At 46.1% G+C, this 12,830-nt stretch overlaps 1 protein-coding gene across 1 annotated transcript; it reads right to left on the bottom strand.

The window, feature by feature from the left end:
- Nucleotides 1–964: 964 nt before the first annotated feature.
- On the bottom strand, nt 965–12,626 carry arfgap2 (ADP-ribosylation factor GTPase activating protein 2). The gene is made up of 16 exons (XM_086223545.1): nt 12,497–12,626; nt 10,399–10,517; nt 9,068–9,140; nt 8,239–8,370; nt 7,576–7,656; nt 6,338–6,443; nt 5,963–6,019; nt 4,395–4,447; nt 4,138–4,274; nt 3,853–3,984; nt 3,623–3,751; nt 3,367–3,519; nt 3,152–3,278; nt 2,775–2,862; nt 1,655–1,779; nt 965–1,575 (listed from the first exon to the last, which is right to left on the bottom strand). The coding sequence occupies exons 1-16, from the start codon at nt 12,566–12,568 to the stop codon at nt 1,555–1,557; spliced, it is 1,605 nt and encodes a 534-aa protein (XP_086079671.1). The 5' UTR covers nt 12,569–12,626; the 3' UTR covers nt 965–1,554.
- Between the last annotated feature and the right edge of the window lie 204 nt (nt 12,627–12,830).

Here is a 12,830-nt window from a genome sequence, read left to right as displayed (position 1 = left end):
GGGGGGGGGGCACCTGAGGGAAAAATATCACTCTGAAATCTGTTGATGAAACTTACAAACCTGTTGAACACTTCTATTTAGTCAGCAGGGAACTCGGTGGTTTTGGATGGACTGAACTCATGAGCTGCCATGGTCACAGGTGCTTTGATTTCCATACTCAGACTTCTTTCAGCTCAAGTGTTACAAAAACATGAAAAACTCTTCCTTCTCTTCCTCGGAGAGACAAATCCTTTGGTGTCTGGCTCATCGTACTGGGACAGTTTTCGTGGCTGATAGACTGATAAATGATACATAAAATAAAAATGTTAACTGGAGATGTCAGCTTTAATAAGAACACACCGCTGAGAGGGGGAGAAGCAGCATCGACAATGAGCTGAGGTACAGATTCATCCAGCAGAAACACGGGCTCACTACCCTATGAGCTGACAGTTGGCAGCTCTGGCAAACAATACGATTCTCAAGTGATGACTTCACCCAAAATATGAATTTTACCTTTCAGGGAGGTACATTTAGGTGCGCTGAGCTCAGAGATGCTTGAAGCCGATGGAGACTGACGGCTGAAATGTCTGAAACATTTGATAACAAAGCCGAAGTGGTGGGCCGGCCGTCTGATCACTAATCCACACACACTCTGATTCCACAACAAAATGGACTCATTTAACTAAAATCAATGAAAAGACACATTTTGATACATGAACACATTAAAAACCAAACTCTGGACTGCTTTACTCTCGGTTCCAGGCCTGGAAGTGACCTTTTCCAGGTTCCAATATTTCATCATCTTGCACCATTTTGTGGGCTTCAAAGGCAAACTGCTCTTTCTTGGGGTGGAGTAGCACTTAAAGGGCTCGTTGGGGTTCTGCTGCCTACTCAGACGCTCACACTTCATCACATGACCTCGTCAGAGGTATCAACTCCAACACACTCAGGTTTGCTGTTCACAGATAATAAATAAAGCATCTGCTAGGATATCAGATATTTAATACATCAGACTCGACTTTCATCCAGACAAACATACAATTCCAAGTTCAAATGGTGTGGAACGGTGACAGCAGCTGTGAACGCAACACTGAATACAAACATTGTGGATTTGTTCTCCAGATGAATGCTGAAAATAGAAGATGCACCTTTTTAATACCACGATAGAACAGAAACACATGAGCATAAAGAATCTGACAATATCAAGAAGAGGTTGATTCATGTAGGAGGAGGAAAATATCCAATAAATTCTGACATCAGTTTGAAAATCTAGGACCAAAAGAAAACTCTTGGTTGAGAAAAGACTTCATCTTCAGATGGCTTCCTTTGTTAAAATAAAACTGCTGATGAGAGTGAGAGAGGAAAATGTCTCACTCCTGCAAAAGGGTCTCTAACAGACGATGAGCGAGATGGACATTTCTTTCTCCATGCAATCCACCGTGTTCCCGCCTCTCGCTCCGCCTCACCACATCTCCTCCACCCGGATGCAGGTGTCAGTCAGGAGGCTGGTTGTCTCTACACAGGCTTCAGTTCGCATGTCTTCCCGTGAGCTGGTGGTGTCGGACCCCTGGCTGCTCAGTAGGAGCCGTAGCGGTCCTGAGCAGATCTTTATGTTAGCAACATTAATCTGAAACAGAACCCCCCCCCCAAACACACACACACACTGATGTCTCACCTGGATTGTATTCATGACACCGTTGGCGAGGACGGCCATCTTGCCCGCTACAGTCTTCACTCCTTGTTTAAACTGAGCGATGTCCGGACCAGAGGGGAGCACACTGTCAAAGCCCGACGCTCTCCCTGGGGGGGGGGGACACGTACAGAAGTGACCTTGACCTTTAACACCGTGACTGCAGGCTCGTTCTGATGCTGATAACATCTCAACACAAGGACTTCTATTTGTGTCCTGTATTTTTGAACCTTCGAGGCTTCAGAAAATACAGTCTAGCAAAGAGAAGGGGGAGTTTTTAGACGTTTGACCGCCACCGTGCATTTCAAACACGACTGGTGTGTGTGTGTGTGTGTGTGTGTGTGTAGCTCAATGGAAGTGATCCTTCAGATTCAGAGAAGAGCTCATCTCACCAATTATTATTCTACACTATCACATTATATTCCCTCCTGGCTCTCGAAGGCCGACATGTAGGTGATGATAAATGACTGGACGCAGGATTCCATAAAACTCCTCACCGCGGCGAGGAGGAGGAGCATATAACCCTCCACAAATGAGCTGAACTTCATTTTCTTTCTAAACTCTAAAAATGCATCGAGGGTTTATTCAGCGATGGTGGGGAGACACATCAATGACATCACATAGATGGGTAGGGGACAAAGTTGGTGTCCTCCAAAGAGGTTGGTTTGTGTTTAAAATGGCAGAAGCTGTACTGAAAAACGGTGCGATGATACAAAATGTCCGCCGAGGTAAGCATGCCTGCAGTAAGTACTTCCTCCTGTGAACCCCAGCACCTGAGAAGACGGACCCTCAGGTTTGTGGGGGTTTGTGAAATTTATGAGCGAGGAAGAGGGCAACCATCTGCTTCAAGTGCTCCCCTTGTCGGATCTGAAAGTTCATCTTTGTGACATTTGTCCCGCCCCTCCACAGTGATTGGATGACACGCGAACAGACAATTGTGACCTTTTATCTAAATCTGAACATTTTCAACTTTCTGTGACCAGAAAATAAAGCTCTGCCGCTGTTTGTGGAAGAGGACACAGGAAAATCCTTCCATCCAGTCGAGCCTGATGCAACGCCTGGCTAACAACCGTCCGTCTCTCTCTCTCTCTCTCACACACATTACCTTTCTGATCGCTGCCGTCCCCAAACAGGTCAGCTGAGCTGATGGAGGTGCTTCCAGACATGCTCTCCAGTCTCGTCTTTGTGTCGTACTAAAAAGAAGCAACCAAAGTCAAGAATGAAGAGCAAACCAGTTTCCATAAAAGATCTCTGATCAACATTTTCTGCTCGTCAGATCAGTCGGGAACAGCATTTCCTGCCCAGGTAGAAAAGATCCCCCTCTACTGACAGACTGACCACGCTTCAATCTAAAACCTTAAAAAAACAAAACAAAAGCTCACTCTGAATGACAATAACAGGCCACATTCAAACAAAGCTGCCATAAACTGATAGTTTAAGTCCAAGTCTTGCTTGCTGAAGTTCTTGTTCTGAGGTCCTCACCTCAGCGCTGCTCTCCCGGCCAAAGAACATGTCTGAAGAGATGGCCTTTGCATTGGCAAACTTTAGTCTGGCCTCACTCGACTCCGACACAGGAGCCGACACGTCAGCTTTCCGCCTGCTGGGCAGCCTCCAGACACAAGAGCACACATCACAACTTAGTCAGCGCAGACAGGAGCGGCTGAGCGGGTGGCTGTGAGTGACGGCCTCTGGGATACCTCTCTCCTATAGGCTGAATGCTCGAGATGGTGACCTCCTCTTTGGGGTCCTCTTTCTCCAGAGCCCAGGAGGCTGTAAAGGAGGCGGTCCCCCCCTCAGTATCCCAGCGGGATCCAAAACTGTCTCCAACTGTAAACGGGTTGTCCTTGTACCTGGAACATTAAGGGAAAAGGATTTTGTCAATGAGCTGTATCTTTTGCTTTTTTTTTTTTAATATAAAAATGTGTTGACATCATGTAAGGAGGCCACATGTACTTGGGGGGGCCAGAGGTGAAACCGGGCTCCTCAAACATGTCCAATTTGGAGCGAGGGGAGGTCTTGGCTCCCACGGGAGTTTCCTGCTCGATCACTTGCATCTCTGACATCACTGAATGAGACACAGCACTAAAACACACACACACACACAGCCAAGAGGTGAAACACACCATTATGCTATAAAACGTACCTGAAACCCGATACCCCTGAGAGATTAGCCTCCAGCTCACCTCCTGTTTCCGAAGCCCATGCCCAGCCTCTCAGCCTGTTCCCTCTTCTTGCCCTCCAGGTTCTGGAGCTTCTTCTCCTCCATCTTCCTGTCGATCTCCAGCTCTTTGTAGGCCAAACGCATTGAAGCCACACTGCAACCAGCACAACAAGAGAAGCATCACGACACCGCGCCAGGTTTAAATGCTCTTCTCTGAGTCTCTCTTTCTTATTTAAGGTGGTGTAGAACTGAAATGACTGAACAGGACCAAAAGATGATTTGTAAGAAAAACTTGACAGTGACGAACATGGACTCCTCCGCTTGTTTCTTGGCCTCGGCAGCTTGTTCCTCTCTCAGCTTCTCGGCCACTTGCGCCTGTTTCTCCACCTCTGAGAAACTCTTACTGCTCACTTTCTGGGCCCCCAGACCTTTCTTGGCACCCAGCTGCATCAGGAGACATGAGATACATGAAGCGACCAACTCCTCTGTTTCAGGCTTCATTGTCACCGTTCCATAACAACAATGCAAGCCAGTGATGCCACTCCCGAGACAAGAATCACTTACTCCTTTCTTGGCGGCCATGGGCTTCTTTTTACCAATGATGGAGGGCTTCACATCTGTAAAACAGACATCTGTTACGAAGTGACATTTTTTCTATCTCCATACAAACTAACCCCAAATCCAAGCAAGAACACACACACCAGCTCAGGCAGACAAGCTAGTATCCAATCAGCTCCCACTGCAGCGAGGCAGCTGAGGAGAAGCAGGTTTGCTCTGAATGGGACTGTTACGTCTGAGGGGGGGCTCTTAGCTGGGGGGTGTTTGGCAGGGCAGCATTGACATCTCCACTGATTCCAAAGCTTCTATTCCTCAGTATGACAGCAAAGAAAAACCTCCAAGCTACAGCCCTCAGTTAGATTGTTTTCAGTTCAGCATTTGCCCAAACGGAAAACCTAGAGGTTGTCATGGAAACGAGTAGCATCCCGTTGTACTGAGGGATTTGCGGACTCCAAACGCCCGTGTGTGGAAATGAAGCGTCCCAAAATGTGCAGGTGAGGAGCTCACTGACGGCTCGCAGCAGTGACGCGATCAGAAGTCTGACTTCTACCCACCTGTGAAAGCACGACATAACGATTACACTGAGGTGTGTGTTCAGACCACCCACTGCTGCAGCCTTGATTCAAAGTTTGACTGACAACACCAATATCCAGCTTGTCAAAGAGGAAGGTGGCGTTCACCTGAATGAGCACACAAGCATCTCAACCTGCCCCACTGGGGCTGCCTCCATTGCATGAGCAGACGTCCGACTGGGAGTTGGCCGATGAGCTGTCAGTCAAGCAGCTGAGCCGTGCAGCTACGTCAGAAACAGCCAGCACAAACCACAACTATGCTGCTCACAGTCGTCACCTTTGGGACTCCATTCTTCACGTAGCGACAAACGCATGGAGTCCTCTGGAGGACAGGACACACCAGACACCACAATCACTTCACAAGAGACGATGATGCTGACTTCACACAAGCACACTGCTTTTTGTCAAGTTTGAAATCCATCATTATTTGCTCATTTTCTGTTTTTCTGCCCTAATGCACCCTCTCAAGCTATGCTGCTCCATGCTCCGCCCCCTCTGGAGGACACAACATTTGATGGATCGCGCCCCCTAAACAACGGGGGGCGGGGGGGGGGGCACACCCTCATCCAGCTTCCCATCGGCAGGAATGGCCTATTAGGTTTTGTATGGACAAACAAACCAAGCGGTGGGCAACACTGGGAACCGAATCACTCGACCCCTCATAAAGCCTTTGACTGTATACATGCGACTAAATTGAGAACAAAAAACCATGCGGCCAGTTAGGAGTGTCTGAGTGACCCTTGGAGATGGTCCTATAAAGAAAAGTAAGACTTTGTAAGACCTGGACGATGCCACCATGTTGTAACTCTGCTGTTACACAGGTGGACTGAGGATAAAGTCCCACTTTGTAATTTTCTACAATGAGAGAAGCAGCTGAGATCCAGAGGTACAACAGAAGCTGCAGAGGAAGACTGGGAGTGCACTCGGCTCCAATGAAGAGCGACACCAGTTGACAGCTCTGAGCTCAGGAAAGGGGAGAACATTTCAAGGTAGCAGGCTCACCCATGGAGCCTTTGGGTGACGTGCTCAGCCCATCGATGCTCGGCCCGTCCTCTGGTTCTGGAGGGATGGACACAACAGTAAAGAGCAAACATTTGACGCAACACAGCAAGACATTGAGGCCTTTTACCACACAACTATACTGACAGTCAGCTTTGATTAAAACAATATAAACATGTACTACATACATACATCCTACATACCTGACACTGTTACAGCAGCTACATATTTAATGCTGTTACGACAACTCCATATCTGTTGCTGTTACATATATCATATGCTATATTCTCCCCTGGCTTCTTTGTCCTCATGACAGTGGATCACTGATGGAATGAGCCTTTAGACTGACAGACCCAAAGAGTGTTGTTCTAAACTCACGTTTTTCATCCTGGGTTTTTACAGTTGCATCCGTCAGCTGCGGGGTGACACTGGCCCCGTTCTGCTGGGGCTCTGGGGGCACCGTCATGCTCCAGTCATTAGCAGGCTGAAAACATGAAACACAAATCCCTTCTTGGCAATCTGCAGAAGAATATATCAAGTTGTGGTCTTTTGCATAAAGTGTGATACTTTATGCCAGAAAGGGATATTTCAGGCTTGCACAGGACTGAACATTTATGATGTGAACTTTGACCCAGCTACCTTTGCCAGGCTGTTATCTATCTAGCTTAAATGTAATAAATCTAGTTAATTACCGATTTATTGATACGTCTATGGATAAGTGAATGATTTACAGTCCAACTTAGAGACCTTTTCGTACCCACCACAAACACATTAGTGCATTCATCATGGTTCTTGTGCTTGCGTGCAGTGTGAGAACAGCAAGGTGATTTACCACGTGAGCTAGGTCTCACATTTGCAGCTACATCTGCTATGAACACTCCTGCTCAGCACTTATTTAGCCGTCCTTATCTGTATGACGTTGTTGATCAGAAGCCCGACCATAACAGCCACCAACTCAAGACTAACTGTGATTTATGAGCTGGCAAACCTCAAGAAGGGAAATTCAATGTTTTTTGGTTTCAGAACAGATCGAAGATTGTTTGTAGTTTGACAGGTGCTTCTGATTCTTTCAAAAGACATCATTAATGAAGCACTGATGCGAGGTGTTGCCATCGCGACTTCTACGACAAAGAGTTGGTACGACTTCACACCAGGAAAGTGAGGCAGTGTGATGCAATGCAAGAATGAGAAAACCAAGCTCAACGCAGCTGCAGCAGGATACCAGAACTGGCATGGGAGACCTTTCCTACTCACATTCTGTACATTTCAAATTTTCATTGGACCCTAATTATTGAATAATTAAGTAGAGGAATACAATATTTTTTGTTTGGTTGTAACCTGACAGGCACAAACCAGTGATTCAGGCTCCAACAGGAAGGAAGGGAGAGCTTTATTCTTTTAAAAAGGGAAGAGATGGGACAAACTCAGTGTTTGTGGGGAACATCTGCCAGTCAGCACGTTAGCTTTACACAGTATGTTAACGCTGTAACTGACAATGCTACCTCTCTTTCTAGGGCAGAAAACAGAGTTCCCAGCCATCCCTGGGTTTACACATCCTTCTTTTCACCCAGTTTCTGGACCACCGCCCCCACAGTCATACTCCCAAAAAGACAAACCTGTGTATGTTCTGCAAAAAAGTCTGTTTCTTGCTTCTCAGGAGCTGCAGGAGTGCCACCCGCAGAGGAGTCGATCCATAGCTGCAACATGAGGAGGAGCAGTGGTTGACATTATCAGTCTGATATAACAATAACAAGATAAGAAGCAGGTTTAAAGGTTTCCTTTTAGCATCTTATCTTTGGCATCTCGCCAGTGTTGCGATCATCACACTTTTGATGAGTCCAAACCCTGTGGAGCAAGACCTGCTGCAGTGGCTCAGACTTCACCACTCACGCAATGTGTCACTAAGACGAAAGACAGAGTAACGTCTTATATGTAGGGACGCACCGGTGCTCAGTCAAGAAAGAGAATCGGTTCCCAGTGTGCCAGCCTGACCGCAGACAGCAGGTCCATCTGCACAGAGCAGATCCAGCCAGACAGGAAACCTCCGCACGAGTGACACAATATGTCCGGTCACTGTTCTCAACAAAACACCACATGCAGGCTGCCAGTCACAAAAACAGACCTACAAAGGGACATAATGTAGTCCACTTGCAGGTGATAGAAACTAACTCAAGAGCCCACGACCATGTGAACAGCTGCACAGTGGTGAGGCAGCAGCAGGCGTGTCCTCCAAGCCAGACAGCCAGCCACTTCCACAGCTGTTTCTTTTTCATACTCACATCTGTGCCGTATTTGGACAATGCGGCATTTGCTTGCTGGCGAATTTTCTCCCTGTACATCTGGGCTGCGCGACTGTTGTACTTGGCGTTGGTGTCGTTAGTGGAGCAGCCATGCTGGCGGAAGAACGCCGTCTTCAGACAGGAGAGGAAAGTTACTAAATTACACTCATAAAAGAGTTACTAAAACTGATGCTAGAAGGGGCACTAAGCCTGACGTCACTTCTGTTGACGTTTGTTGTAAATACAAACGAAAAAAGAGCAAGCTGCCCCCCCCCCCCCATTTCTGTAAATGTTATGAACGCACATCGACATGGAAAGTTGACCTGTGTTGCACTAACATCGCTAAGATGAATGAGCAAACTCCAACTGTTTGTTGAGTAAATTTGTATTCTAAGTCTTTGTACAGTATCTTTACGATATTAGGTCACGAGTTACAACTGACATATTTGCAATTATTTTGTTAGGTCATGAGTTACCACTGATATATTAAAAATTACTTGATGAGCTCATGCAAAAGAGACACTGCTTGTAGAATTTGTCCCTCCTGGAATCGATGCTAGTGCTAGCTAGGACCTCCAGAGCAAGCTAGGAATAACATAGCCTAGTTTCATAGCTACTACGCTACTCAATCGACTCTGCTTATTCCCCAATGTATGCACGCGCACTAACCCCCCATCCCCAACCATCTTGTTGGTGATTGGCTGGAATGTGGTTTATCTTAAGTGCGCATGCACCTATGATTTGAAACAAACATGAAATTGCACTGAAACCATGCAACAAGGTTTAGTACACGTTGTGTTTTTACACATCCAATGTCATGGTCACTCACAGCATTGGCGTTGCCCCCGACCTGCATACATCGAAGCTGAAACCAGTTCCAGTTAGAGTCTAGCTCAGTGGACCTGAGGGGACAAGAGAGGAACGGTTCAGGGCTGAGGACTGTCACAGTTACTGAAGAGATGCATGTTTTTATACTGACGCCCATCTCCATGTGAGAGAGACAGACAGACAAGACAGAGAGTAGACACATAGATACACTACCAGTCAAAAGTTTGGGCTCACCTGGTCATTTCATGTTTTTTTCTTTATTTTCATTTTATTTTCTCACTAAAGGCATCAAAACTATGCATGAACACGTATGAAATTATGTAGTCAACAAGAAAGTGTGAAATAACTCCTAACATGTTTCATATTCTAGATTCTTCATCACAGCCTCCCTTTGCTTTGATGACTACTTTGTTCACTCTTGGCGTCCCCTCCACCAGCTTCATGAGGTCGTCACCTGAAATGGCCGTTAAATTTCTCACCGCCACCACCTCACAAGTCGGTGTTTATTTTTCTCTGGCTTTTTATGCATTTACTGGTACACGCTAAGCTCCCTCTCTCCCCCAGAGCGGGGCGAGCAGCCGTTGCAGGGATATCAGAGGGCTTCAGAGTGCACTTGTGTCCATGTTTCCTGAAAAACGTGTTTAGAGCCGTTTGCTGTGGTTATCAATACGGCGGTGGTGGAGTTTTACAGTCAGCGTCAGCTCAACTGATTTGTGTGTGTGAATAGTTTTCTCTTGAATTGTGTAAATGTGACAAAAGGACACTTCGCCATGAGTGCATTATATCTGTCCTATATGTCAGCAATGCGTCATCAAGGCTGTGTTGTAGATGCTGATGACAGGGTGAATGTGAGATGATGCTAAAAGATTGACACTAATCTACATACACACTTTATACACACACATACATACATATATACACACATATACACACATACATACAGTATGTATATACAAACATACATACTGTAAATACATTTATGCTGATGTATGATTTACAATATGAAAGGGATTCTTAATTTATATATCAGTCACATTTTCATTGAAAAACATTAAAATGTTTGCTCTGATGTGATTTTTTTGGGGGGGTGTAATAAACAGATTTTTTTCTTATCTTAAGAGCACCGTGTGTAGGCAGGCATCCCTGCAGCACCACAACATTTCAATTACAATGTTATTTTAACCCAAAATCAGCAGATTATGAAAAAAAAGCCTTTGTGCTGTTTGAAAATTGCAGGAGGCCACATTGTAGCCACATTGTGCTTAAGTGTGCCCCCGTACCACCCACTATGGCTTTGACTGAGAGACAGATGGCGGGATACAATGAGCTCACCTGATGAAGCTGAGGTGCACACCCAGCGAGCGATGGATGCCAGAGCAGTCAATGCACAGGAACACACCGTATGGAATACTTGCCCAGCTGGGGTTTTTGGCTGCACAGTCAAAACATGCCTGTACAGGAACAGAAGGAGCTTCTGAGGAACTGATGTTAACATCCATGCATCCCTCCCTCTATCCAGAGACACTCCAGCTCCTCTCCAAGCCAGGGATATATAATCACTCCTGTGTGTGCGGGTCTGCCATGGGGGCTTCCTGCCATTTGGACATGCCTGGAACACCTCCAACGGGAGGCACCCGGTAGGCATCCAAATCAGATCCCTGAGCCACATCAGCTGACTCCTTCCGACACGAAGGAGCAGCAGGTCTACTCGGATCACACTCCGAATCTCCGAGCTCCTCGTCCTCTCCCTGCGGGTGAGTAAGCCCGGCCAACCAGCAGAGGAAGCTGATTTCAGCCACTTGTATCGGTGAGAGATGGGTGATATCAAACTTTAAATAATAGCTGAGCTGTTGCCAGAGAAGATTACAGAGTCAATTCGCTTGGATTCCCAAGCAGCAATACACCTGATGCCTTAATCGTATGAGGGACACACCGAATCATCTCGAGGGGTTTTTTCCACAGCAAACATTCTGAGCATCATGTAGGAGAAGCACAGATGGAACTCCAGACATCAGACAAAGTTCTGTTCTAGACACTAACGTGGAACTTTAAGAGAAATTCAACGAACCCATCATCATCCATGAACCACACTTCTAACACGCATTGCAGCTGGAAGCACAGAAACATCTGATGTTTTGCCGCTATCTACAAGTGACACAGCTGATTTGGCTGAAACTGATATTAGCTCTACTGAAACTGGTTGGAATCATGTTCACAATTTGGACATATTGGAAAAAAAACTTGTAAAAATTGTGAATTTGAAAAAGCAACATTTTTCTTTATATTCAAATCATTTAGGGGCGGCACAAGTCGTATAAATACAGAATTGTTTCAACATCATAAACAACAGATGATGAATGAAGACTTGAGCACCACTGGACCAAGAGAAATATTAACCACCAGACAGATACTGACATAGTAAAAACTCTGCAGACACCAATGATGTGCTGTGGGCACCCCCCTCCAGAGGCCTGAGGGCTGAGGAGCTTCAATTTGAGGGAAACCAGAGAAGTGTCACTGCCATACGTTTCATTAATCATGGTTTTAATATGAACTGATCTTACAGTGAAACTGAGTCAATCAGGCAATGAATCTTTTGATCACACACTTCATAGTCAGTTCCCCAATTCATTCTTTCTTCAAGCAAAGCTGCTAAGAGCTTCTTCAAAGCGATCATTCATGCCTTCAATTTGTTTTATGAGTACTCAACCTAAAAGACGTGTCACAGGACCTCTGTGGTCCGGACCTTAGCTTGTTCACCCCCCCCCCCCCCCCACACACACACACACACACACACACACACTTTGCAGAGAAGCGAACAAGAAAAGCAGTACGTTGATCCGTGGACGGACGGCTGGTTCAGCATGTACGGGGCAGGTGGAGGCTCACTCCATCACTTACACTACCATCCACTGCACGAGTCCGCGGGGGTGGTGGGGATCTACCGCACTCACGCCAACTCAAACAGGACCTGACCGGAGGAAATATGGGACTGATGGGTTTGGTTCGGTCCAGCACCACGTATATGAACGCGGATCGAATCTCAACCACTGGCATGAACCCTGTACAATACACCTTCAGGGAAGAGTAACACGACCGACATGTAGTTCACAATAAAGCCACTTCTCACGAAGAGCCTCACTATCGGGATGTGTTACATGGGGCCGCTGTTTATGTGCGTGTTAAACCAGCGGACACGTTGTTAGTGAAGCATGTGTGCTTCGCTTCCTCAGCCTACACAAACCGTATACGTGGCCTTTATGTTCGCCTATTTTACCGGCAGGCTAGCAGCCCTTAGCTCCTGCTAGCTGTCTGACCGTGGCCTACGGCTGGGCCCTGCTACGTGGATCACGAAGCTAACCGACCACTGGCAATACAATAAACATCAACCACATGATACGAGTGTACCGGAGGTCTTCTATTCGGTTACCTTGTTAGTAGGAATGGATCTTAATCTTTTGAAAATGGTAAGAATTTCAGTCTTGTTTGGTTCCGCAGCCATCTTGCCACTCTGACAATTTCCATAAGATGACGTATGTACGGGCAGTCGTGTGGCCCAAAATATGGGCGCGAGTTGTTCAGCTGGAGAAGTGAAAACTTTCACACACACACACACACGCATATATATATATATATATATATATATATATATATATATATATATATATATACATATATATATATATGTATGCGTGTGTGTGTAAAATGTATCCTTTTAAATCTGACTTTTCATAAAGACACCAATTTAGTTACATTCGCTGAAG

This window comes from Aulostomus chinensis, chromosome 2, assembly GCF_037954235.1.
Source record: "Aulostomus chinensis isolate RoL2024-O1b breed Wild chromosome 2, RoL_Achi_v1.0, whole genome shotgun sequence".
In the NCBI taxonomy this organism is placed as follows: domain Eukaryota; kingdom Metazoa; phylum Chordata; class Actinopteri; order Syngnathiformes; family Aulostomidae; genus Aulostomus; species Aulostomus chinensis.
Note: the sequence above shows the minus strand (reverse complement) of the source record. Positions and strands in the feature narration are given on the sequence as shown.

Coding starts and splice junctions, on each gene's coding strand:
- arfgap2 (XM_086223545.1), bottom strand. CDS start 12,568: ATGGCTGCGGAACCAAACAAGACTGAAATTCTTACCATTTTCAAAAGA. Junction 4,448..5,962: donor GTCACCCAAAGGCTCCATGG/GTGAGCCTGCTA, acceptor TCTGTTTTACAG/ATGTGAAGCCCTCCATCATT. Junction 3,279..3,366: donor ATTCAGCCTATAGGAGAGAG/GTATCCCAGAGG, acceptor TTGTGTCTGGAG/GCTGCCCAGCAGGCGGAAAG.